The 26,476-nt window shown below is 34.2% G+C and overlaps 2 protein-coding genes across 3 annotated transcripts; both read left to right on the forward strand.

Annotated features, from left to right (window-relative positions):
- The first annotated feature begins 914 nt into the window (after window positions 1-914).
- Window positions 915-9,730, forward strand: LOC146138024 (AFG1-like ATPase). 2 transcript variants are annotated; one of them, XM_083393409.1, is made up of 10 exons: window positions 915-2,245; window positions 2,629-2,900; window positions 3,842-4,004; window positions 4,075-4,202; window positions 5,080-5,179; window positions 6,587-6,728; window positions 7,244-7,427; window positions 8,021-8,161; window positions 8,927-9,049; window positions 9,477-9,730. In XM_083393409.1, exons 1-10 carry the CDS (start codon window positions 2,128-2,130, stop codon window positions 9,606-9,608), a joined length of 1,503 nt encoding a protein of 500 aa, XP_083249535.1. In that variant the 5' UTR covers window positions 915-2,127; the 3' UTR covers window positions 9,609-9,730. The 2 variants fall into 2 exon arrangements, with proteins under 2 accessions (XP_083249535.1, XP_083249536.1); XM_083393410.1 differs by lacking the exon at window positions 2,629-2,900 and having other exon boundaries at window positions 915-2,241.
- A 2,638-nt stretch (window positions 9,731-12,368) lies between these two features.
- On the forward strand, window positions 12,369-26,247 carry LOC146138025 (cholesterol 7-desaturase nvd 1-like). The gene is made up of 8 exons (XM_083393502.1): window positions 12,369-14,134; window positions 14,491-14,657; window positions 15,906-16,091; window positions 16,639-16,817; window positions 17,016-17,141; window positions 17,902-18,018; window positions 21,914-22,087; window positions 23,723-26,247. Exons 1-8 carry the CDS (start codon window positions 13,827-13,829, stop codon window positions 23,882-23,884), a joined length of 1,419 nt encoding a protein of 472 aa, XP_083249628.1. The 5' UTR covers window positions 12,369-13,826; the 3' UTR covers window positions 23,885-26,247.
- The last annotated feature ends 229 nt before the right edge of the window (window positions 26,248-26,476 follow it).

Consider the following 26,476-nt stretch of genomic DNA (forward strand, 5'->3'; position numbering starts at 1 on the left):
CATTTGGCCGTAGTCGGACTCGGGTTGTTTTTAACCGACTCCGTAGCCGTGGTTGCCAGTGCAAAACCAAACATAGAAAAATGTTTGGCACGCGAGTTGTTGATATTTTGAAAATATTCATAAACTGGCACACTGTATACGAAAGGTTGCCGACCCCTGGTATAAGCACTTGTGCGGATGAAAAAAATTGTAATGCGAATAAATGTGCGGATAAAAATAGTGCTTATTATTATTTTTAATTATGTGGAATTACAGTAATCAAATAAGATGTTGCGCCAACATATGCGTTACAGATGCAGTAAATAGTCACTGCAGTGATTCATTGCATCTTAAGCTATTTATTTTATATCGGTTAAAGGGCTCACGGTTTTAATGCACAAACCCTTTCATTGTTGCTTGATAATAAATTGCAAAGTCAAAAAGGTCGAGTAGATCGACATCATCTTTATTAAGACGTTTCGATACGAGCTTGTATCATCAACTCTTACTTTGCCTGTTTTGTGCGGATGAAAAATATCTGAAATAACAAAGTGAAAAAAGGTTGAAAAGCACTGACCTATTTGTTAAAATGGCTTTTATTAAAGGCACTATTTGCTTTTCAACAGGACCTCAAGAATAAAGCGTTTTGGTAGCTTAAACGATTTAAAAGCGTTGTTCGCTTCGTGCGAATAGATAACATGTTTGTAACGTGTTTTTCGTATTATCAGTAGCACCTTTCCAACCAAGAACTTTAACAAAGTAACGTAGGTGTTGTTAAGGTTACATCGTTTTGACATTTAAATGTAACTTTGTGACGTTTCTCTAAAAAATCCCCTAAACAAAAATCCTGGATCCTCTACTCTTAACATACGCACGACTATGACGACAATACCAGAAGCTACACAGCACCAAAGCGCTAGCACAAAAACGATAAAGTAAAAATAAACGTATTTACGACCAAAATTTTGAAAAAAAAATTATACCACAATACTAATACTGGCCTATACTTTCTGAATATAAAAAAAAAATAAAAAAATTATGACGACAATGCACAGTTTACCTTATTAAACTTGGCAAGAGGAGTAACTTTTGCTCATCCAAGAGGTTTAACCTATATGTAAACCATTAAGTAGTCCAAAAAGTCACCAGGATTTTTTTAAATGCTGTATACAGCTTTCATGTAGTGAGGGGCACTTTAAGGTGCTAATAGTTCAGGTCGGCATGATGTTCAGTCATTCAGTGTTCAGCAAAATTACGCTGGAAACTTTCGTTTTAGAAAAAAGTGAGAGGTTCGTTTTGCCCCGCTTTCCTCTGTATGTCGACGAAAGCCATATCGCGTTTTCTGTGACCTAAATTCACAGCGTTCGCAGAAGGTGCGAATCGACTCAGTTGTTACAATAGGTTATGGATGCTATATATAGCGTCTAAAGTCTAAATCACCAGACTGTTGAAATCGACGCTTAAGCTCATTGTGAATGTCAAAAGCAAACAGAAAAAAGCTTTATATTAGTGTGTTGTCAGAAAAAAATTAAGTTTTTGTTGGCAATTGAATGTCAATCAGCAGTTTTGTTTGTAGCCTACTATGTACATCATTTTTTTGATCCCGAATTCTTCGACAAGGCACATTTAATACATTTAGTGTATTCGTGAGAAAAAGTATATCAGTATTTAGGGGCGGATACAGGGAGGGGCACATGGCCATTCTGCTAAAAAACTGTTTTGTTTTGCCTAGAAAAAAAAACCTGCATAGTTTTAGAAAACAAAACATTTATAAACTATCAACGCTCTATTAAATAATAATATTCATTATTGACTGACACAAATACTGTCCAGGTTTAATTAATAGTTGGGGGCCTTATTGAAAGATCTAATTTTAAAGGTTTTGACTCAAACTATCTGCCCTACAACACTGTCAGTCGCACTGACGCAGTTGCGCATTTCAGAAAATTGTGGGCTTACTTTAGTAAACCAAATGCTCTCAAACTCAGCGGATTAAAGTTATTTGGCAATTTTAAGCATTAAATCATTTAGTTTGTAAAATTCAAAGCTGCTTTTAACAGCTTCTACCCTGCACAAAATCCAAAGGTTTCCGTTTTGTTGCGCTGTATTCAAAATAAGTAAAACCTTATCTGCTTTCTTTATTATAGAATGAGGCCTTCTGCTGTTGTGTACTGGTTTGTCAAAGTAAGATCCTATCAACTGCTTTCAAATGGGTCGATGCTATCACCATACAAGAAAAACAATTTCTCAAGATTTCCAAAAGTAGGTTAGTGTAAAATGATTAACGGTATGTTAATGTACTGGATTACTGGATACCTAAAAAAAAAATCATAAAATATACAATATGTTATATTGTCTTAACTTCTAATTATATATATATCACTTGTATTTTTAATACATTCACATTTAGTTCTCTTTTTTCAATTTTATCATACATCCATATCAATTAAACACATTTTAAAAGTAGAAAATTTGCAGTTTGATATTATTTTTTCAAACTTATTTAATATTTCAATTGTGTTACCAAGACTTAACTCAATCGTTTATTAGGTACTGTTTGTTGTCAAATGAAAAGGTTCATTTAATTAGGTAATTTAAATGAAAACACTACTAAAATTTAGCCTAAAGTCTTATGGTGTTCTTCTCAAGGTTGTTGGCAACAAAATAAATGCTTTCATGGATCGAGTTTTCTTTCCGATAATGCTGGAGGAAATGTTGAGGAAAAGTTTAGTATTGAACAATTTGTGACACAGTCACAAGGCAACAACTCTCCTATGGAAAGTTACAACTCTCTAGTTGAATTAAACATAATTAAACCAGATGATAGACAAGTCGCTGTGCTCAAACACCTACAGGAATTGCATAAAATACTTGATGGATATTCAGCATCTCCAAACAATAATGAAACTTTCTTTAGCAAGGTACCTTTGTTTAAATTACCTTGCATGTCAACCATATTTATCTGCAATATACCCACCATTGGCTAGGCGTGATTGAGTTACTCTAATACAGTGGTTCCCAACCTTTTTTAGTCACCCCTAACTTAAAACTAACCACACTAAATCATGGAACTGTGGTCAGGTTTTTGATAAATATGTGTACTTATCATGTTGGTCATCCAGACTATTACTGTCTTTGAACTTCTACATTAAATTCAATGTGTAGTATTAAATCAACAAGGTCATCCTTACAGGAGTATTTTTTCATGGTTTAAGTCAATTAGAAAATGATTTTGAATGCATACTTCAAGCTTGAAGCTACCAAATTAAACCTTTAAAAGATGACTGCGGAATATTTCATATAAACAAATTAGTTATTCATGCAAATAAAAATGTCACTGTCTATTTGCTACTATTAGCCAATACTTTTCCACTGAGTTTTCTCTGTAGCATTTCGACTCAATGCAGCAGTAAATCCCATTCATATGGGTTCTTCTTTATATTTTTATTTTTTTCCTCAATTACAATTGGTCCTTTTGGTAAAAGTAAAGTCTAATCTGTTTTTATGCATTGCATTGTCACATCATACACAGACTATATGGTTCAACAAGTAATCTTAATCTCTTGAGTTTTGGTAAACGTGTAAATCAGCAAAAAGTAAACAAATGCACAATATGTATCTAAATGTGACATGTACCTATTTTACCAGATACCAATATTCGATAACTTCACTACTGGTAATGTCATGTAAACTTTTTTTAGCCAGCTAAATCAGCGTGCACAGGTATAGCTTAAGTTGCAGATTTAACATCCTGATGAACATGACTGTTTCCCATGATTACAGTATAATTATACATAAATCTTTCCTCGAAAATATATTTTAATTTATGGCCAAGTTTTATACTTTTCTATTTATTTTACAGCTCTTTAAAAAGCAATCTGTAAATCAGTCACCTAAGGGTTTATATATTTATGGCAATGTGGGAACTGGCAAGACAATGCTTATGGATCTTTTCTACCTCTGTGTTAATGTTGATAAGAAACAAAGAATTCATTTTAATTCATTTATGCTTGATGTTCACTCAAGTGAGTTGATTTGTATTTCTTAAAGGGTGCACATATGAACTGATCTGTATTTTTATTCTCATTTTTACAGGAATTCACAAGCTAAAAAAAGATTTGCCAAGGAACTATGGCACCAAACCAAAGCCTTATGACCCAATTAGTCCAGTGGCGAAGCAAATAAGTGCTGAAATATCTCTTTTATGCTTTGATGAATTTCAGGTTTATTTTTGTTATATATTTGAATGTGGATATATTCAGTCCCCTCTTAATAGGTAGTATTATAGTTTTTCACAGGGTTCAACTCACTGTCTAAAGCGCCATCGTTTTTTAATATCGCTGGGTCACAAGTCTTAAGAAACCAAAATCTAACAAAAATCGCTGTCTTTCGTCTAATTTTTTGCTCCTGGGTTGACCTCAGTGTTCCCTCTAATTTTTTACCAAGTGTGCAGGTGCCCAAAAGTTTGTGGAAGAGTCAAAAAACAGTGCACAAAAGTGCCCACATTATTAAACATAAAAGAGCCCAAATAGACTCCGCGAAGACTTTTTTGGTTGTAGTTTGTTAAAATCCGTGCATAGATTTTGGCGCAACGAGAGAGATCACCTTATCACTGCTTACTTGCCATTCAACAGAGTATCTTGTTTTTTTCATTGACCTCATGGGAATTCACCTGACTTGTCAATTCTATAAAAATTGTTGCCAAACGCAAAGAAATATCATTATTTTGGATACTTCTATTTTTATCAAGTGACAAATATAATCTGTAATTATTTTTGGCTTGGTTTGAGAGGCATCGCAATAAACCTAATTAAAAAGACTTTAGTTTTTCGCCTCAACGATTGCATACTAAGCGGTTTCACATCTGGCGCCTGGCAGAGTGTTCTTTCCCATTTAATCTCGTTATTATGATTAAATTGAATAACCTAAGTTTTAATTTTGTCCCTCCTTTTTGGATGCTCTATCTGCCCCTGGAATATAAGAATGTCAATTATTACATTTAACTGACTAATTAAATATTGTGACTGTTTACTTTTACATTGTAGTCTGAAAAAAACAATTAATTATTTTTTTAATGATGTATATTTTTGTTTTGTTTAGGTGACTGACATTGCTGATGCTATGATCTTAAGAAGATTATTTGCTGAACTATTTGCAAGTGGTGTTGTAATGGTAGCGACCAGCAACAGGGCTCCTGATGGTAAAACAGTTAAGATGACATATAATCTGTGTTGAGTAATTTGTTTGTATGGTGTTAGTTCCCATTTTTACTTGTTTTTTGTCATAGAGAAGGCTTAGTGCACTTAAGTCACTGTTTATTAATGATTGACTTTGACTTCTCTTTTTTGCAAAATGTCTTACTTGGACTTGACTTGAATAGTACTATGCTTTTATTCAATACATTTAGGTAATTGAGTCATTTAGGCGTCAGAATAAAAAAATATTCTGTTACGGTATCAGAAGGCACTAACCTAAACTATTCTGTATACCCTTTGTATACCTTTGTCAGTTGTATACCCTATCTTTTTAACCTGGTGTATACTTGGGTATATACAGTATATTTGTTCGAAGAGCACAACTGTTTCAACATGCTGTTGGTAATAATACTTTGGTATTTTAAATAATTTTGCTTTTGGAGCATCTTTTTAAACCCAACAAAAAATAATATCAAATTGCCACAATCACTTATAAAATCATCGACGAGAACACTAGACTTGGGTAAACTGACATGTTAATAGTTCAACATAATACTTAATAGTGAATAAAAGGCCACTGCTGAAGGCCTTTTTCCCAAAATTGGTGTAGTATAGTTCCCAAAATAGTGTATTTTATACAAATTGTAATTAATTGCTGTGACAAACGCCAGTATACAAGGTTGCAAATACCCAGTTTAGAATGATAAGTACGAATAAATGTCCTATTTAACTTTTGTACAAACAGGTATTTCGTGTAGCTAATTTTAAAAACAACACAAAAATTACATTACAATTTATATTCAAATACTTATTAAAAATATTTGTTGAAGGCTAATACCGTATTTTTGCTGTCAAGTGGTTAAATGTAGGCAGATTGAAAGGTTTCACATCATGCTTCACAATTCACATCACTGGGATAAATGCCAGTAGGCAAATTGTTACCCCATATTTGCACAATGCACTTGTTAAACAAAAAAATGTCGTAATTAAGTTTTGAGCACATAGAGCAGTGTGCTTCTTTTTTTAGCTTTCGGAACACTCATAAAAGGAATGAAAATTCGAATCACACTTCCTAAAAGTATATATCTTGTCACTTGCCCTTAACACCTGAAAAAGTAATTGTCAGAAATTTTAATGTTTTATCAGTTTTCTAATGAATAGTGTGCATTGAACTCTTACATGCTAGGCTTTTGTAATGCTAATAGATTATCTTTCAAAATTATAAAAATTTTACCAGCTCACTTGAGAATCTCTTGAGACACACTGCTGTACATTGCACAGAGTTTTGGAATCATTTTTTCAATATTTTAATTATAAACTTTGGCCAAACTACAACAATTTATTTGTATTTAACCCAAATCAAATACATTGAAATGGTCGCAAAAAATGATATTTGTTTATGTAATGTCTAGATTTGTACAAGGGTGGACTTCAGAGAAGCAATTTTATTCCCTTTATCCATAAGTTGAAGAAAACTTGCTTATCACTGCCAATCGACTCGGCAATTGACTACCGACTGTATGGAGCTCCCTGTGAAGGAAAAGTTTATCTTTTGTAAGTTTTAAAATATATATAAATTCACCTTAAAAGTTAACATTAAAATTCACTTAAATATTAATGAAATACTTCCAAAAAACACACAATATTGCAACTTTAATAAATTAAATTAAATTTGTTCTATCAATATGTAAACTAGTCCTGGTTCAAGGAGAAAACCTTGTTATACTATGTATTACCTTAGTTTGTACATGTACATATTACTTTTTGTTGTTTTTGTAGGTTGCCATTAAACTTGTTGAAAAACAATCGTTTTTTAGGTTATATACATTCTGTTAACCAAAGTAACAGTTTTACCTTATCTATTTGATTATCTCGGCTTAGATAACTTCTTCATATGACTTTCGTTTTTTAAATTATATGAATTAATCACAGCCTTGTATTACCTGAAAATGCCTAGGATGCTGTTAGTATTTTTAATTAAACTATTGATTTAAATCAACAAAAATGTGTAGTTCGTTGGATTTATCTTTGTCATTTCATGTTTGTATACGATTTGATAATGTATTTAGAACTTCAAGTGATAATGTTGATGGCAAAATGGATGACATATTTCACTATCATGTGATCAAGTCCGGTTACACAGGAGATGTCATTCCTCAATCCCGTACATTAAATGTTCTTAACCGCGAAGTACTTATTACCAATTGTTGTGGCCGCATTGCAGATTTCGCTTTTGAAGACATATGTATGAAGGTAGGAATGTTAGTATGTCCTAAATTAGGATTGTATTTGTTTATAAATGTGATTTGAATTACCTTTTGTTAAGCTTTTGACACAATTTTTTTTAATGTATCCAGAAAAAAAATTTCACTGAAATTATTTAAAATAATTATTCTGGTCTGAAATATATATGTGTTATAAACATGAGGGATGTCCTATACAATACCTTGGACAAATAATATGACAATCTTATCCGACACCAAATGACGTCTTTATTATGCTGAAACAAGCAAAATTAAAATGGTAAATTGAAATATTAAAATGAAGTGGTTTAGTTTAGTTACCCACCGCAATTGTTCTGTTATTTACCCTTTAAGGTAGAATTGCTGCGTTAGACCATACAATCATTGGCCAAAATAATATTTTAATTTGGTATCAGATCGGCATCGATACAACCCTATTATCAGACAGAGTACCGATACTACCACTTGACATAGGTTATCATCCGTGATCCGAAGTTATCGGACATCCCAATAAACATGTTTTATTTAAAAATACTTTCTTTTAAGGGATTTTAGAAATTTTGTTCTTAATAAATTGGTAACATTGCCATTTTTTTTCATTAGCCACTGGGAGCAATCGACTACATTGAAGTTGCAAAGGAATTCGACGTCGTTTTAATCCGAAACGTTCCCAAGATGAACATCTTTCGAAAAACAGAGGCCCGGCGTTTTATAACTATGATCGATACGTTTTATGACAAAAAGGTTTTGAATTACTTTTCCTAAGTTTTTTATCGTACAATTTTAGGTAATAATTCAGATATGCTTTATTGCACATCCGGCGGTGGACCAACGGTATGTGAGCACCAGGCTATGATCCCCCAAACTTTGTTTTTTTAACTTTTACACTTTTGTTAACTTCTACTCGCCTTTACTACGTTTTTGTCCGATTGAAGGAAATCTATTTAGCCGAAAGCAACTATGGCGCTTAGCAACGTGTGTACAATATCTGTTAAATTAGAGAATAATTGCCGTTATTTCAAACGATATGCGAATCTCATTTTGCAGGGTCACGTCCTTTAAAATATTCAAAGTTTTAACAATGTGATTCAAACAGACACAATTATTTTACGATTTGCGCGATTGCACTGGTATCAGCTGCATGTTTGCGCACAGGTTCGCTAGAAGACAGCTTTTATTACAATATTTGTCGGTATGACCTAACTTTGTGATGTAACCTCTGAAATTTTTATGACCCCTTCCCAAAACAAATGTTTTTTTACCTTGTTACATTGTTCTTCGTTTCGGTGACAATCATTTTACAAAACATTGCTGTATTTCGTTTACAGTCGCTTGCTTCATTAAGATGTATACAAATTGCATATTTATTTAAAATGGCAACAGATAAGTCAATAACATATTTGCAGCATAAAACGGCAACAAAGTACATTCTGTACAAACATGAAACTGCGCTGTAGTGAATACAATCGTGTGACCACAATATTATTACTTGAAGCCATGTTTTTGTAGGTTGGTGTTGTCATATCTGCCGAAGTTGCGCTAAACGATCTTTTTGCGAAAGCCACCGACGAAGAACGTGAACTGGTGCTTCAGCGTGAGAGCATCATCCTCGATGACTTGCACATTGATCAGGTAAATGGATTTAACACAGTGGTTCCCCAACTTTTTTGGCTACTAAAAACACACTAAAATATCTTACATATTTCACGACACACTTTTTTAACAGAACAACAATGGAGTCATTTTACAATCGCCCTTAACACACGACAAAGTTTGTTAAAGTCTTCATATGATTAATTTGTAATGGTTAGTGCGTGTTTAAGTCTGAAATGCTTGCCTATTGATAATGCAATTACTCTATTTACCGAAATTACATAAGTTTTGCGGCACACTTGGCAATCTCTCGAGACACACTAGTGTGCCGCGTCACATAGTTTGGGAATCGCTGGTTTAACATGAAATCATTCATTGTGTTGGACTTCGTTGTGTTTTCAATTATTATATTACGCTTCGTTTGTGCGTGTTTTATTTTTATTTTAACGGAATATATTTATTTCAGTCGAAAGAATCGTTGCGACTAAACGTGTTTTCTGGCGAAGAAGAAGAATTTGCTTTTCAACGAGCCCTCTCGCGACTTAGTGAGATCCAGACAGAAAACTACTGGAGTGAGCTGGGGTCAAAATTCACGTGAACTTTACTACCTTGGTCCCTCAACTTAGTTAGGCAATTTTATTTATGCTACTTTGACGTTTATTTAACGCCCTAGTGTCTTTACAACGCGAATCGAGTTTGCCAATGTTAAATTGTTTTGAAGTTTTTATGCCTGTTTATGAATGAAATAAACTTTTAAATATTTTACATTTATTTTCAAATTGAGTCATACTAGCAGTTTATTACGATAAAATTATAACGACTACAGTGAAAATATCTTGAATAATATTAATATTCTATGTTAACGTCTTAAAATCTATTTTCCGGTCAGTCGGTCGGTATGTTCACATTTCGCAAGAAACCAAGAAGAACAGAAAGATAGCCTTTTTTCCTGACAAAAATTACTCTTTCTACAGGAAAGGGACAAAACACGAAGTACGCGTCGTCGCAATACTCCTAAAATCGCCACAGCAATTTTCACTTTTAAACGGTCACGGTTTTGATTCTGATTTAGGCCAAATATCTTCAACTTCTTACTGTGTTTATAACTAAGAAAAATATAGGCAGATTTCGCAAAATATCGCGTTTTTGATACAGCAATTTGAACATGAAGCAATTTGATTTCAAACTGGAATTTTTATGCGTTTGACGCAGTTCAAAACCTGGTTTACGTATTATATTTGCTTGAGTATCACGCAAGTCGAACAATTGCTGCTACAAATTGGGGTTTTACGTTAATTAGTGGTTACTATAAGGGCGGTTGAACATAACATACTGTAGGTTTTGTAAAATTAAAAAAGTATTTAAAAAAAGTAAACCTTCTTAGAGAAAAAAATGAATACTATGAACTAATCGCCTAAAAGTCAAGTTTGTTTAAAAATTGTTTCAAAAATTTGGGAAATTTGAACGTATAACATATGTCTTTCCAAAGTAAACGTTTGGTCAATTTTATTCAAATAACTAGATATTTTTTCGCGCTTCGTGCGAATCTTCTATGTTTGTTTATATGTGGCACAAATTGAGAAAACGTTTGCCGGCCAATAGCTGTGCGAGTGTGCGTATAGCATGTAAACTTTTTCAACTACACAAATCAAAACGAAATAACTACGCACGAATATAAAATATGTCTAAACTATATAAATCCTTTTTTGACTTTGTGCGAATCGACATCATCTTGTCATATAAAACTAACAAAATATACGCATTGTTTATGACGTCACGTTTAGATGTAATTCACCTGGATCTGCGCCTGTATACGGGGCTCCGAACCGTTTGACTTTTCCGGTTCAGGTTCGGTTCGGGTTCAAAGATTTTTTGAAGTGCCTGTTCAGTTCCGGTTTCGGTTCGGAGCAATTAAAAAGTTCCGGTTCAGCTCCGGTTCGACTAGATTTATTTTCAAAAACCGGTTTATAAAGTTCCGGTTGGGATACAATAGTCCTTAAAATGTTGCTCATTAAATCAACCTTAAAAATGTTGCTCATTAAATATAGAGAGCAAATATTGAATTGTAACTCGTAGTCAATCTAAGTTTCGTAACGCGTTTAATACAAGCAGCTCATTATTAAAGTATCCAAAAACAATTAAAAGCAACGTTTTATTAAGATGGTATAATTTGACTATGTAAAATACGAGTTGGGGCGTCATGCTGGGTGAACCGCTTTTTTGACAGGTCCGGGTTTGTCTAAGGTTCAGGTTCTTTCAAAATATGCGGTTTAGCTTCGGTTCGGTTCCTTAAAATCTTACAAAACACGGTTCAGGTTCGGTTCGGGAAAAAATGGCCCAAAACCGGTTCGTAAAGTTGCGGTTTGGTCCCGGTTCGACTCCCTGCCTGTATATAAATCTTTGATAATTTTTCGCTTTCGCCAGAATCTGCATCGTACAATTAACACTTCTAACAATTCAAAGTTTAAGGATATATAGGCCTTTTTTTTCTGGGAAAAAAACTGATACGATTTCGTGGAACCTTACAGCTGCTGTTGGTTAAATTGCTCACAACTTGTTTGCCATACGATTAATATGTCACGACGCTTCTCAATACAAAAGGCAATTTTAACCTAATAAATGCAATATATATTTGCACTTACAGCGAACGTTTTTTCTCCCTAAATGTATTTATACTCGATTTTTGTGCATGAGTTTATCGAGAACATCAAGTGCCTGAGGTTACTTGATTAGTTTCATGCCTTTGTGCATTTCTATTTGTGATGAACACGAAGTTATAAAATCATTAAAAGTTGGCAATAATTTTAGTTTTTCCAACGCATCCTTGGAATAGTCTTTTGTTAAAACTTATTCGTTCTTCAAAAGTGTCCTTTTGGACATAAGCGAAACAAATATGCATTTAATATTCAGAGTTGCCGGTATGGTATGTCATCGTCTTATGTTACACTCCTTAATCATTAGGTTAATCTTTTACAGAGGATGCCTTTAGAGGTGTTCCATTTTTATGACGTTGTGTTTGTTTTTCTTACGTAACGGCAGTTTAAGGCAACGAACCAACACTAAAATACCACGATTGCCCTCCCCTTGTGTCTTTTTCCAAGGTTATCTGTTGAACCTCGCACGTGTTGCTGAGTCATAGCCGGACGAGAGTTTCCTTTTCGTTGTGCCTCAACGGTTTGTCCTTTCTCTATTCTCGACGAATGGCAAATGCTCATAGTTCTACATGATTTAACCATAAAGGCCCAAGCCCCAGCGTACAAATGTTTTCATGACGACGGCCGAGGAGAAGAAAAGTAAAATAGTCGCTGGTTGTTTGCGCTTCGCGTCAATAACAGTGCACCGTTCCTCGCGGCTACACCGCCGAGTCGGTCAGCTAGAGTTGACTGGGTTACCATTTTTGTTGAAAAATGAAGCTCTCGGTAAGAGAGATATTATCTTGCTGAAAATTTGTCCAAGAGCTTGCCGAATTGCTACAATATGTTGCAAAAAAACTTTCGGCGCATTTTCGAGAGGTATTGCATTTTGTATACGAGGAAGTCGGTTTTTATAGTGGCATTGTATTATGTTGGTAGCAGCTAACTAGCTATGTAGTGTTGTGTTAAATCGGTCAAGTCATTATTAGGTTAAATTTGTTTAGACGAACATAGGATACCATTATTCTACAGAGTTAGACAAGGAAAGTGTAAAACACCGTTTAATGCCATGGTTGTCATAACTAATCGCGTAAATACAAACTTGTTGGCGAATTAACCGAATCTTTTATTTTCACGTTTGCTGGCCTGTTAGAGCAAGCGTCTGTCATTATATTCATGAGGAAATGTGTCATTTGTGCACAAAACGCGTTGTTAGGCACTTCAACGCCGGCGACTTCTCGTCACTAAGCAGTAAATGTTATTGTTTTGGCCAGATATGATGTAAAGGAAGTGATTTACAAAATGTAGACAAGCAACGTGTACGCTGATTCGTTTTGTTTGGTGTTGGCATTAGCACACCTACAAAACTGAAACCAGAGTAAAAACTATAGAAAGTCGTGTTAATCTTTTGTGACGAAAATGCATTTTGAGATAGCATTTTTGAATAAAAGAGAGATCGCAGTGGACTGTGAAGGCATTGATTTTAAAGGAAGCATACAACGAGTTAAAATTTATTATCTGTGTACCTTAAGATTGTATTCTATAGTTAGAGTTTATTTGTCATTAATTTAATTGGGAAACTAAAAACTTTCCAATTAAATTGCTTTTTGCTGGATACCAAAAGTGCTTATCCCTTATCGAGACGCCAAATGTAGAGTTTTATTATGTTTCAACGTAATTGTAACATTTTTTTACATCTCGTTGATACTGCTTGCCCCATACGTGGTAAAAGCAACACAATCATAAGCTTGTTTCATACGCGTAATTTCCGGTTAAAACTCTCTTCTACGCGCACGGCAATTGGCTAAAATTGCAAGCATTTACCAATCGTTTTGTGTAGCCTTACTCTGGATTTTGACTTAGGCCAATGAATTTGTCAATTGTTTGGGGAAGTGTCATGATCATAAGTTGTCCTTCGAGTTGGGAAAATTGTTTTGAAGATGGCGGTTGATGGCAGTTGCTCCGAACCAAACTTTAGGAAAAATATGTCGTTTTCTCATTCTGACGCTCAGTGAACCATTTTTAATTTCAAAGTGCAGAGCACCAATCATGATTTTTATTTGAAGACGCATATAAACATTTTTCAGCAGTCTGTAACGTACAAAAGTAGCAGGTATCATGCAATAAAAGTTGCTTTCTGTTTGTTTTTAATTAACGAATTAGCTTTTGGGCTGACTAACCGTATGGTCATGAGCTCGTCTGTTACTTCTATACCTGGCTTGGTGTACAACAACTTTTGGAGGCCTGCGATTGAGGCGTTAAAAGAAGTGACCTTGAACGGCAAATTTCTCCAAAACAATACAGCTGATGCATGGCATCGGGATTCTGTTGAAATTTCTAGCAGTGATTGGGATTTATTGTTGAAGATAAAATGGATGTACTCGGTGGTTATTTTCCTTTTATACTGGCTTACACCGCCTCTGTTGTTTTATGGCATATACTTACTTCTATTTCGACCACTTAATCGCATCAGAAGGCTCGGTTCTATCGGGTAAGAATTCTCAATACTTTCGTTTCCTGAAACGTCTTAACGTTCTTTATTGTTTGCATTTTCTATCTAAAGAGTAGTGTATAGAAACTTATAAATTTTTGCATGGCGTGGTAATATAGTTAGGCTGTCAACAAGAAACTTTAGGCTAACCATCCTACAAGTGTTTGTCATCTTTCAACAGCCAAATACCCACATTGAAGTAATTTTTTACTAGGAACATACATCCGCTAAATTAAGTGTGTTTTATCGTTCCACAAATAATATCAATTTATAAATATAACCATTCAACTATAGTCAGTTGCTAAATCCTTTTAATACATTATAGAAGTTTACATCCTTTTTATTTAATTTGACAGGTATTTACAAAATGACGATGGTATGTCCAAACGGGACATTGCTAATATGCTCCGCAAACGACGAAAAATAGGCCAAGATTTACCCCCTGTTTTTCCAAACGGCTGGTTTCGTTTGCTGAACAGCTCTCAACTGCATTCCGGCGAAGTTAAGGAAATTACTGCAATGGGTAAATTTTTGCATTTATGTTACACAAATGGTTTTAATCGACGCGCGAAAGAAAAACTTTGTTTTGACTGATGTCCGCATTTTGACTTCTTTGTATGGCTGTTGAATTGTCACGTAGGCGTTTGGCCTTTATCATGTCAGTGTGCTTTGCTGGACGCTTCCGGTCGAGCTAATATGTAATGTAGTCTGCATTTTACAGCTAGGCATGATTATAAAAATATTTACTCACTTTGTCAATTATACAGAATACGTTTAGATTGGACATGGTCAGAAAACTGGAATTTTTAGTACCCCGCTCCAAGTAAATTATACGATGAGCAACCGTTTCGTAATGCCAAGCTTTTTGAACACTAAACATATTTGAACCAGACTGGTCCTGGCCGGCGAAACAGTGTTTGATTGAATTATTCTAAAGTTTGTTTTTGATTTGCGCACCTATAGAGGGTTTAGTCAAGCATAAGTGATTAACAAACAGCAAATACGACAATTTGTTAGGCTATGCTTTGAAACTGGTAGCCTTCTTGTAAACTTTCAATTTAAGCGGTTACGTTTGCGTACGACTGATGTAGTTTACTGCGTGTGGTCCCTCGAAAAATACGCAAATAATATTGTCGACCCACATTCCTGTCCACCTTGGACCACCCTGCCTTAAACAATGAAAAAAAATTATTTACATACAAAAATATTTTTGCTTAGATTTTTCAATGATTAATTTTGTTGGTATTACTCTTAAAAACTTCTGAAAAATACTTTCACGACTGTGGTTAAGACTAAATTTATTAAAATTGTTTTAGGAAACGAATTTCAGCGAGCATTAGTTTAAAATGTCTTCCAAAGTTTGCTTTAGATTAGCCTATCAGAGTGGAAGAAAAAGCAAATACAATCGTCGGGCAAAATCACTGCTGGTAAAGTACATTAGGCGCACTAATGTCAGCACTTTAGCAACACAAATATTATTTGAAGTAATATTTGGGCGAACCTTCTATAGTTTCCGGTGCTGTGGGTCGGCTTTTGACTTGCCAGCAAAGTTGCGTGTGCACGCAAACTACGTCATAAGAGGCAACCGTAGCTTAACAATAACATCCTGCCTTCGCGCTAACCAAAAAATCCAATAAACGCCTAAATGCATAACTACATTTGGATAAAACTCAGCGTTAAATATTTATTTGCTTCATTTATTTCCCAGCGATAGCAAATTAATAAAGATGCTTCATTGTTACCCTTTTAAAAAATTTCACTTTTTGTGTAGGAGAGCATTTTGCTGTTTATCGAGGAAGCACTGGACAAGTTCATATATTAGATGCTTATTGCCCTCACATGGGTGGAAACATGGCCCAGGGCGGAAGGGTGGAAGGCGATTGCTTGCAATGTCCGTTTCACGGCTGGACCTTTTCTGGCGATGGAAAGTGCACTGATATACCTTACGCCAAGAAAAGTAGGTGCAGCCAATTGCGTTTGCGAAACTGATTGACGACCTAGGGATCCCTTATTAATATATTACTTTTATTTTGTGAGTGAGTATTTGAACCTATCTAAACAGGAACGTTGTGTCTGTCTACAATGATTGAGCAAAACTTTATTTTCTGATACATGTTTAATATGACACTATATCGCATACTATCGCGTTTGTGACATTTTATTTACCGATTTGTTAAACAAAAAGTATCACAATCCGATACCGAATAACGTCATTACTAAGCTCAGACAAGCAAAAATAGTTTCGTTTCTTAAGTCTTGTTGACGAGCCTAAAACGGTCATAACTTTTGACTCGTCCAACAATTCGCCATTCTTATTCAGTCATCAAACAATGCTCCGTAAGTTTTCCTAAAACATGGGTTTCTGAACACATCGTGCAATCTATTAGGTTTAAAACTTTACACCCGGATTTAACTCAGGGTACTTTAATTCGAAAGTTCTGTTGATATTTTACGTGAGATGAATTTTGTGACGAAAAAAATGTGTGTAATGTTTCTTTACGCAGTTCCGCATTTCGCAAAGGCAAAATCGTGGCATTCGCGCGAAGTAAACGGAGGCATTTTTGTATGGTACCACTGTGACGAAACGAAACCGACTTGGGAAATACCGGAAATTGGAGGAATTAAAAGCGGCAAATTTACATACAAAGGCAGGGTAGAGCACCACGCCAACACACACATCCAAGTAAGGATAGAGTAACTTCCCTTTGCTTTTCTGCTATTTTTATTATAAAAAAAGTAATGCGAGCACTATAAAACTAGCAGTGAGAATATACTTCAACCGACGTTTAAACCACTTACAAAACAGTATTGGGCCAAAATGACTTTACTATTACAAATAATTAAAAAAAACATAAAACTGTTGGCGATTCCTTCCCTATAGGATGTTCCGGAGAATGGATCTGATTTAGCCCATCTTTCTCACCTTCATGTACCCAACGTTCTGTCCGGCGCAGATCTCTCAACGCAGTTTGAATCTTGGTGGAATTTCATCGAACATATATTCAAGGTGGTAGGCCTACATACGACCAATTTGCTGCAGTCTGCGATATAGCGTCACAAATACGGCCTCACTCAAAACATACTTCAATATTTTTGCTAGATACGCTTTTCTATTTTTTGTTTGTTATCATTTGTTCTTATAATAGCAGTACTATTTTTTACTTAACAAGTTACATAAGACGTTTATGTTAGGCGTGGTAAAAGAAAAAAATATTTTCGGTGTTTAGTTATTAAGTTATCATATCGGTTCCATCGTGTTGTGAAGCATGGTAGATTTAGCTATACAAAACTAGCAACGATTTTAAAATATTTACGTTAACCTGTAGGACGCTACATGTCTCACCGACGTTAAATTTTTTACGGTTTGTGCAGATGTTTAAATATTTCTCGATCTAATTACGGCTTTCAGGCGACGATGATTGTAAGACCATAGTTCTATCGCAGGAAAACGATATTTTATATGTATTTCAATTATTCTTGCTTTTTAACTATTCATTTGAACTCAAATCCGAGAAAGGTTTAATACAAATACTGGATGACTTTATAACTCAGTCAATTTAAGCCATTCCAAAAAAATCCGAACGTATACAATGTTGCAAAAATAAATTGGTTAAATATACGTTTACTTTTTTTTGGTTTGTCTTATAACAATTCAGAATTATTGTTACAAAAGGTGATTTTCTATCATTCAAATCAAACTATAAATAGTTATTTCGCATTGCAAAGTCAAACATTTTTTTATGTTTTTTTAATATTTCCCGGGCCAGGCAACTTGCGAAGGTTCAACTGACGAGAAACCACACATTTCAAAGTTCTTTCTCCACCACTACTTGTTGCTCTTCAAAACTTGGAAATGGTTTCATTTGGACCTTGTCGTTTATCAAGTAAGGATAAATAGCGCCCAGTATATGGCCTATAAAATACGAACTCTTTGCTTTTATTTTGTTTTGGTTCGATACGAAAGAATTGTCACGTGTATTATAACATCTGTTATAACGTTAAACATGTGTATACTTTAAGGGAGGCTAACCCTTGTTACTTGCGACTTGCATAACAACAAAAAGCACTAAATATTTAATGGCTTCTTTTGGTTTAATTATCTGTGGTCGTTTACAATCTACCCAAACAAGCCATAATTTGAACAAAGCAACTTAATATTATTTAAAACAAGCTTTGTCTATTTGTCAGTATAATCGTGGACTCACCCAAGTAACTATATAAGCTATGGTTATCTTTCATTTTCAAAGATAGTTTAACATTTACAACCGAAAGAAATTTTTCCAAAATCCTTTTTTGGTTTTAAGCATTGCGTCCTAACAACTTTCCGTATTTGCACTTTTGGATATTTTGTGCCTGGCTTTATTGTGCCTCCAGAGGTATAAAAGTTTAATATTTTATTTAATTTTTCGTTTATAGCTTTTAATTTATATAGGCATTTCAAACTTGCAAGTTATAATTCCAACGCTACTTTTAAATACCGTTTAATGGATCATTCTGTGATCCACTTTATCAAACCATGCTTTGAAACGATACTTATTATAATGCATAGACACGTCATTATTTGAAGGTCGAAGGAATCGCAAATGCCTTAAGCCATTTTACATTTTCAAATTCCCGTAAAAATTGATGTTTACTTATAAATTAACCATTTTGCCTCGCATTCGACCAATCTAGTAAAACTGATGCAAAAACTGCCAAGAGTTCAACATCAGTTTAAAAATTCAATAGTTCTGGTTATAATAACCTAAAAAAATGGTCGTATTTATTTGATTTGTTAGGATTTCGCACAATTCGCACGGTTTATGGCAGTTCTAATAAAATATTTTTTTCTTCTGTTTCATAAGTGTTATACTCAAAATACTGCAAAATACAAAACGAATAACCATCTTCGAAAGCGTAATGCTGTATGTAAAGAAACGATAAAGTAAATGAAAACAATGAAGACCTTTTTTGTCAAAATTTGGCTTTCTCTCGATTGTTTCGACTTTTTTCTCTCAGGTGTGACTTTTTTTCAACTTTAATTAAGACTCTTCTTGTCCGAAATTAAAATAACATCAACGTCGGATTAAAACACAGTTCGATCGAAATAGAACTAACACCTAATAGTCGAAAATAAGGCTGAATAAGAATAAAACCTTAACCCGTCAGGATACGACCTAAACGCCCAGAATAAGATCTTGAGAATCTTTTAACCGCAATCACGCCTCTTACTTCATCACTAACTCCTTAATAATGTCAATCCTAAATCAAATTTTAACCCTAACAATTACCCACACCGGACCCGAAACAGAGGCAAACATTCCGGTGCCAAATCAGCAGTAGCCAAATGGCGCTGATTAAATTAGGGCGTCCGACCGTTAAAACCAAAACGGCCGATGCTATATACCAGTGAACATTTTTTCGCGGCTCAAAATACGCTTTTCAGACCTCATCAAACGTAAAAATCAGTAAGAAAACAGTGGATACTTGACGCAGGCAAACCAAAGCAAAATATTGCTTAAAATAACGACATTTATGCAGTATAATTTAACAGAAATTGAAATGCACATTTATGAGTCACACGACGCAAAAAACATAGAATTTCGCTTCTAGCCTGAATATATTCAAGCGGCACCACATCCCATAAAAAAGTCACGTAAGAAGTTCGCACGAATCACATAAAAGGAATATACTACTTTAATCTTGTTTTAAAATTGGGATAAATGTTACTTATGATACAATACCCATATTAAAAAGTTGGATAGAAAATTACATTAACTATATATATTTTTGGTAAAAAAAGGTAAAATATTACACGGCACCTTGATGCCAAAAACATTGCACGCCATAATGTAAAACATACTAGAAAACGAAGAATATACGCGCTAAGCGCGAAAAATTATGCGTTTACATAGTTAAAGTTGGCAAAAATTATACTTTCAAAGGCACTCTCAAGGCCTGAATGACGCTGAGACAATCTAAAAATTCTTAGCCACACCAACTTTTAAAATACAGTACAATGAATGTACGGCTATCACGTGACCCACAACTACTAGCACTAAACTATTCAAAAGTAACTCGCGGTCCACTAAACAACGGCTCTGCAGCCCATGCCGATCACTGCTATATACCATTAGTCCTAATCGTCTCATACCCCCTCTCCACAGTGTTAGGTATTATAGGTCTTATTCGGGGGTAGACATTACTGCGTATTAGGCTTTATTATGTCGTTGGTCTTAATATTATGCAAATTCGGCCATAATGCATGTTGCCTACTTATACCAGTTTGAGTTTGATTTCTGCCATAAGTGATAACTCTTTAGACCAGCGGTTCTCAACCAGTGGGCAATGGCTCACTGGTGGGCCATAAGAACATTTGAGGTGGGCGACAGACCAATTTAAAAAAGCTAGATTTAGTTTTATTTGTGTCACTATATTTAATTTTATAATGGCTTGGGGAGGAAATAAAAAGGAATGTAAATTTATTGTTCTGTCGCAAGTATCTCACTAATGCACAGTTGGGTAAATAATCTGTTTAAAAATATGTTCTGCTGTGTTTTTTTCTATACCTATTTTACAATTTTTTTTTTCATAAAAATTTATTGGGCCACAGAATTTTTTTGCAACGTAAATGGGCCACGAAAGAAAAAAGGTTGAGAACCTCTGCTTTAGACTTAGAGTATGGTTCTAAATAATGTTTGGTTTTGTCGGTTCGAGGCCTACGTGACATTTCTGGCTTTCGGTCTACACGTGGGGTTATTTGTATGTCACTTGCGAGAAACGATGATACAGACGCAGACGCTTTGCTTTGAGGGCCGCTGAAAGAGCTTTTACAACAAAGCGCGCCAAATCAAATAAGGCACGGTTTGCCTGTGTTGTGCTGCCTTTTGTTTCATGATTGGCTAAACTGACTTTACAGTTGGGTCGTCGAAATAGTTATAAAAGTAAAATAGGTACCAATGAGACGTTTTTTAATTAGCTACTTTTTAAACAATACTTGATTAATTTTATTAACCAAATTATAATTTTATTAACCAAATTTCGTCAAATTATAGTGTTATACCAGTGATTCATTTATGTACGACCATTGTGAAAATAATTGTTGCGTCGACGTTTAAATAATTAAAATTGTTTGTCAGACGTAAATTGCTTTCTCTGTTGTAATAACAACCTATAGGGTTATTATCTTCTCTGTTTAGAGATGTTACACACTTTGTATTGTCTGCAAAATTGCTAAAAAGTATATCTCAAGCGAGTTTCCGCCACTTAACTCCGGCTTACCTGGTGACCATATGTCTAATGTGTGTATTAGATGTATAAAATAAATAAAAAAAGTCAAAAAAGACGAACATCAGATTTTACAGCCACAACAGACAAAGCATTTTTTAGTTAATTTAATTGTTTTCTTGAAGTTTGAAAAAGTGTTTTGTTGTCCAACATTTTACATTTCATGTACCGGTAACGGAAACCAACCCTTTGACGGAGACAGTGTGATAAATCCGTTCCCAAGTGCACCAGGCACGAAGTCACAAATAATCACAAATATTTTAATCGTTATGCAATTTATAGTTCATTAGTTTTTATCCTGGCCAACTGGAAAAGGTCATCAAAAACAAATTAATGTGCTTTATGTAAAGCCAACTGTCAACACGTATATTTGTGCATGAAAAGCAAATCTATAAAATAAAGAAAGCAATGATTTGAATTCGCATTTTCTGCGGTTCCATTGAACATACAGTTTGTTTTATGTACGGCTGCTCTGCCTTTACAGTTTTAAACATATTTAATATTGCTTTCTAGATAGGTCCTGGAATGGTTCATCTGCATTTTACAAGTCCTTTTGGTGAGGGGGTGTTTGTACAAAGCCTTACCCCCGTGGAACCGTTACATCTTGTTCTCACCCACGACCTCTATGCAACATGGAGACTCCCGATTTGGGTCGCAAAATTCTTTCTAATTTTTGAAGCTATTCAGGTATAGTAATTATTTTTACAACTTTATTGGCGAAGCGCGTTATGTAAGAGTTTTAAATCGCTGTTGGACAACCTCCGAATTTTGTTCAGGTTTTTGTTTTTTGAATTTTATTTTACTTTATTTGGAAATATTTTTTTACGTTTTGCAGCTTTATTTTGTACATCGTATTTAGAATTCATCATACAGCACTTATAGCTGTGTAAGTTAAATTCATTTTTTGCTGCAAAATTTAAAGGCCAAAACAGGTGTAGGTGGCCACTACTCACTCTGCTAAGCGCTCTGTCGCACCTACAAAATGACCCTGGATTTGTCGTATAAGAATGCTTTAGATCAGACCTGGGCAACATACATCCCGCTAAGCGATTTAATCCGGCCCGCGGCTTATTTTTGCTAAAATGCAAGCAAAAACAAGGGTAAGTTTCTATACGTTGGGTTGTACGGTATCTTATACACTCTTTCCCGCAAAACTCTATTTTTAGCCTGTTTTAAATACTAAAATAGAAACTATTTTCGCGCGAAATTTATACCGTCTTTGCAATATGGCAGTTGTACCGCAAGTAACACATCGATAATTTAAAGCCTCAAAAAGCAAAAAAACATTGTAAGTTTTTTGTTAGAAATTTTTGCGTATTTTATTCTTAACTTTTAGGTCAACGCACCCCACAACTTGATAAATGTAAATATATCAACAAGATATTGTAGTCAATATTTTTTTATCTGTGCTCAATGCGTCACGTCCCCCTATAAATCTAAATTAAAGTTGGCATTTTAAAACAAATAGAGTCGCAAACATTTCGCGCTTCGCGCAACGTCTTCTTTAAATTAGACTTAAATGGCATATTTTAGCACAACTACAAACATAATAACAAGTTTGTTAAACTATTTGTTTTATCCCGTAAGAGTATGACGTCATATTGCGTGTATTTTGAGATCTTAGTTAATAATTATTGAAGTAAATAAAACATGGATGAATCAATAACAGCTCCTATGGTAATCGTAATTGTTAACCAACGTTTCGGCAATCTTTTCAAGCTGCCTTCGTCAGGGTTTCAAAACCGTTCCAAATATGTAAAGCGTTACAAATATGTAAAGCGTTACAAATATCCACTTTTGTATGGGCTTTGCTATTCGTTCAACGTCAAACGATAACCTCTAGCCATTATGTTTTAAAATTACCTTTTTGTTTTGTCTTTTGTTTTGTAAAGTCAATTGCCTTCACAAATCGTTTACTAAAATAATCTTGTTAAAAAAGCTATTGTGTCAAGAAATGTAATAGTATTTTTTGGTCTTTTTCTAAATTGATTTTTTCGCAAATTAAGTTAAATGCAATTATTTTTTTGCTTTTTTCGCGCTTTGTGACAGACCTAACTGCTGTTAAATTTTAGCACGAGTTCACACGAGACAAATTTTTTAAGATCACTTGTTCTGTAATGTCAAGCTGCAAACTTTGTGTTGACATTCCTGAACATTCTCATGGTGCGTCACAAGTTCAAAAAACTTTTTTAAGGGTGTCGCAAGAAAAAAGTTTGACAGCCACTTGATGCGTATTAATTGTTTACAAACATTCGCAAAACTCTTTTTCCTGTTTAATTAGTTAAACTAAATAGTTTTATTTGATTTTTCATAATACTTTAGGTGGATCGTGATGTGATGATCTGGAATAACAAGACATTCAGTCCACGACCTAATCTCGTAAAAGAAGACAGCCTTATTGCTAAATATCGGCGATGGTTTTCGCAATTTTATTCCGAAAACAGTCCGAAACTTGAAATGAAATCAAACGATACTTCTTGGTAAACTGTAGGTTGCACCATAAGTATTTTATATTAATTGAAACTTGCTTTAACTTAATTTTGTTTTCCATGGTTTTATGTACATACGTTTTTTAAACAGCGGTACATAAAAAACAGGTGTGCAACGCTAACAATAACCATACCAGAATATTCCACTATCTAAGGGCCAACGAGTTTATAAATAGTCCAACAGTTTTGCACACTCCTTCATATTTTCTTGTGTAATCTAGTAAACTATTTGGATAATTTTTTTACTTCGTCCTAACACAACCGCCGTGCACATTTATTAATTAAACAAAAAGCTTGTTTTATTTGCTAAAAATTGCCATGGAAAACATATTTAAGTATTTTTTACATCGAATATTTTAAGATTTATCGAAATTACAAAAGTTTTATTTTAAATTTAATTCCATCATTATTATAACTGTATGCGTTATGTAATTTTTACTTTGGTAGCTGGTAAACAGAATGCCCGCTATGAAATTCACCTTTTGGGTTATTTTTGTTTTTATGCTTCGTGCGGCATACCTTACGGCTAATCGGTTGTGACGAAACATTTTAAATTATCGTTTTCCGAATTGTGTTCATCCTTGTGAAAGAACACAAAAGGTAGAGAGTTTAGGAAAATTGTGTGAAAGCAACCGTAGGTAGTTTACCGTTGAAGTAGACTATACCTGCCTCAAACACGGTCTATTGTTGTTAAAACTAACCATTTATGTTTAAGGGAGGATCCAGGGGGTATGGTGGGCATCAGTCCATGGCACCAAAAAACTATATTTTTTGCCTACTTTTACTATGTAAATGCACTAAAACCTATTTTTGTTTTTTTGGTATGTTTTTGTCAATTTCAGGAAGTGTGTTGAGCTAAAAGGCACTATATGCATATCTTAACATGTTGGCCACTCCAGTTTAAACCAATATACGTATTTTTCGCGCTTTGTGCAATTAGATTACATTTCAGCTGCATATTGGCGTACGAGTTTGTTCGAATAGGCTACAACATGTGTTTTAAGATAAATTGTTTTATGACGTAGCTTTGTTCCGTTATTTTAGAAAAATGTTATGCCCCCAAACAAATTTGCTGGATCCTCCCCCGTGTAAAGATATTGCTTTCATTATTATATTAAATGCGTTCCCTTTACTATGTATTTCACTTTGATACAAAAAAACACAAAGGTTTTATATTTTTTTTATTTTTGTAGTACTATGTTGTTTTTAATAAGGTTATCAAGTGTGACGTAATGCTACTGTTTCCTATATTTGGCTTAGATACTGTTTAACCAAAACGTATGCATATCGTGTGTGACCAACTCGTAATATGTTTGCGTGTAGAGTTTTTTATTTTGTTTTATAATTTAAATGATGATTATAGTATGATTATATTTCGACAATTTGAATTGACAAAAGTATTTCCATGTTAAAGTGAATGTCTTACTAATTATGGTGTCAAGAATAAATATGGATTAGCCGTTTACCCAGTAAATGTGCGAAATCTGGCACAAACAACAAGTTCCAATAATATCCCTTGTAAATTTTGTATATCTAACTGTGCGCTTTTCTAAAAAAAGTTTAGCATTATATAAGTGTGTATTTTTTGGTAAACCGAAGAATTTTTGTGAAGTAATACTGGTTTTCAAATCATGGTAACATTTTAGGAAATCACAACAGCGTTATTAAATGACAATTAAGTTGCAAAAGCAATTTTTATTAGAATTTTGATGTTTGTAAAGCCATTTAAGGTAAAGCTTTTTACAATAATACAACACCTTTTTTCTTAACATGGCCGTTACAGGGGACAAATAACTTGTTTTTTTAAATATAATTGCTGGAGGTCGCTTTTATCTTCAACAAATATGAAGGATGCTTATATCTTCACTTAAATATCAACTAATGTTGAATCGTTTTTGTTTTAACCATCTGCTGATATGTCTCTTACATTATCTTGTTAGGCGAAACACAGCTTTTTATTCAAAGCCTCCAATTTACAATGGGTAACGTAACCCTACCTTACGTGACCGTCACGTGTTTTTGTTTTCCAAATTTTGTATGTCGATGGCTTAGTGTACTGGCACCGTGTTACATTATTTATTTTTGGCGAATTCCAAACCACTACATAATCTATTAAGGTATTTGTAGTACGATTTTATAACAGATTACAAATATTTCCATTTATTAATCAGTGTTTTGACCGTTGTTATTTCGCAAATTTTAGGCTACATTCTCGTGATCAATGATTTCGCCATTATTAAATTGCAACTGCGCATTTTATATACTTACCCGAATGTAAATCCTAAACAAAATCTACTTCGTCTTGTTTGTAAGTTTTTTGAAATGTTAAAATTGTGAAATTAAACTAAGTCATCTCAATCTGTTGTCTTCAACTCGTGTGGATATCCGCATTTTAGGAGAGGAAATTTATTAAGTATTTTTTTTTATACATTACTGGAAAGAAACAACTTAGTTAATCAGCCTTCGAATCAAGCTATACAAGCGGCCTAGAGAAGTTAAAACGGTACGAAATTGCTACATTACCTTTGAAATATTAGGGTAGTCATATACCTGATGGGCCGATGGTGTCATTTAAATAATGCAGTAG

Source organism: Ascidiella aspersa, chromosome 7 (assembly GCF_963924565.1).
Source record: "Ascidiella aspersa chromosome 7, kaAscAspe10.2, whole genome shotgun sequence".
In the NCBI taxonomy this organism is placed as follows: domain Eukaryota; kingdom Metazoa; phylum Chordata; class Ascidiacea; order Phlebobranchia; family Ascidiidae; genus Ascidiella; species Ascidiella aspersa.

Bases quoted from the DNA above. Each gene is read 5' to 3' on its own strand.
- LOC146138024 (XM_083393409.1), top strand. From the start codon at position 2,128: ATGAGGCCTTCTGCTGTTGTGTACTGGTTTGTCAAAGTAAGATCCTAT. The intron at 2,246-2,628 runs GTTAGTGTAAAA...GTTCTTCTCAAG, and splicing joins CTCAAGATTTCCAAAAGTAG to GTTGTTGGCAACAAAATAAA. The intron at 4,203-5,079 runs GTTTATTTTTGT...TGTTTTGTTTAG, and splicing joins TATGCTTTGATGAATTTCAG to GTGACTGACATTGCTGATGC.
- LOC146138025 (XM_083393502.1), top strand. From the start codon at position 13,827: ATGGTCATGAGCTCGTCTGTTACTTCTATACCTGGCTTGGTGTACAAC. The intron at 16,818-17,015 runs GTAAGGATAGAG...CCTTCCCTATAG, and splicing joins ACGCCAACACACACATCCAA to GATGTTCCGGAGAATGGATC. The intron at 22,088-23,722 runs GTATAGTAATTA...ATAATACTTTAG, and splicing joins TAATTTTTGAAGCTATTCAG to GTGGATCGTGATGTGATGAT.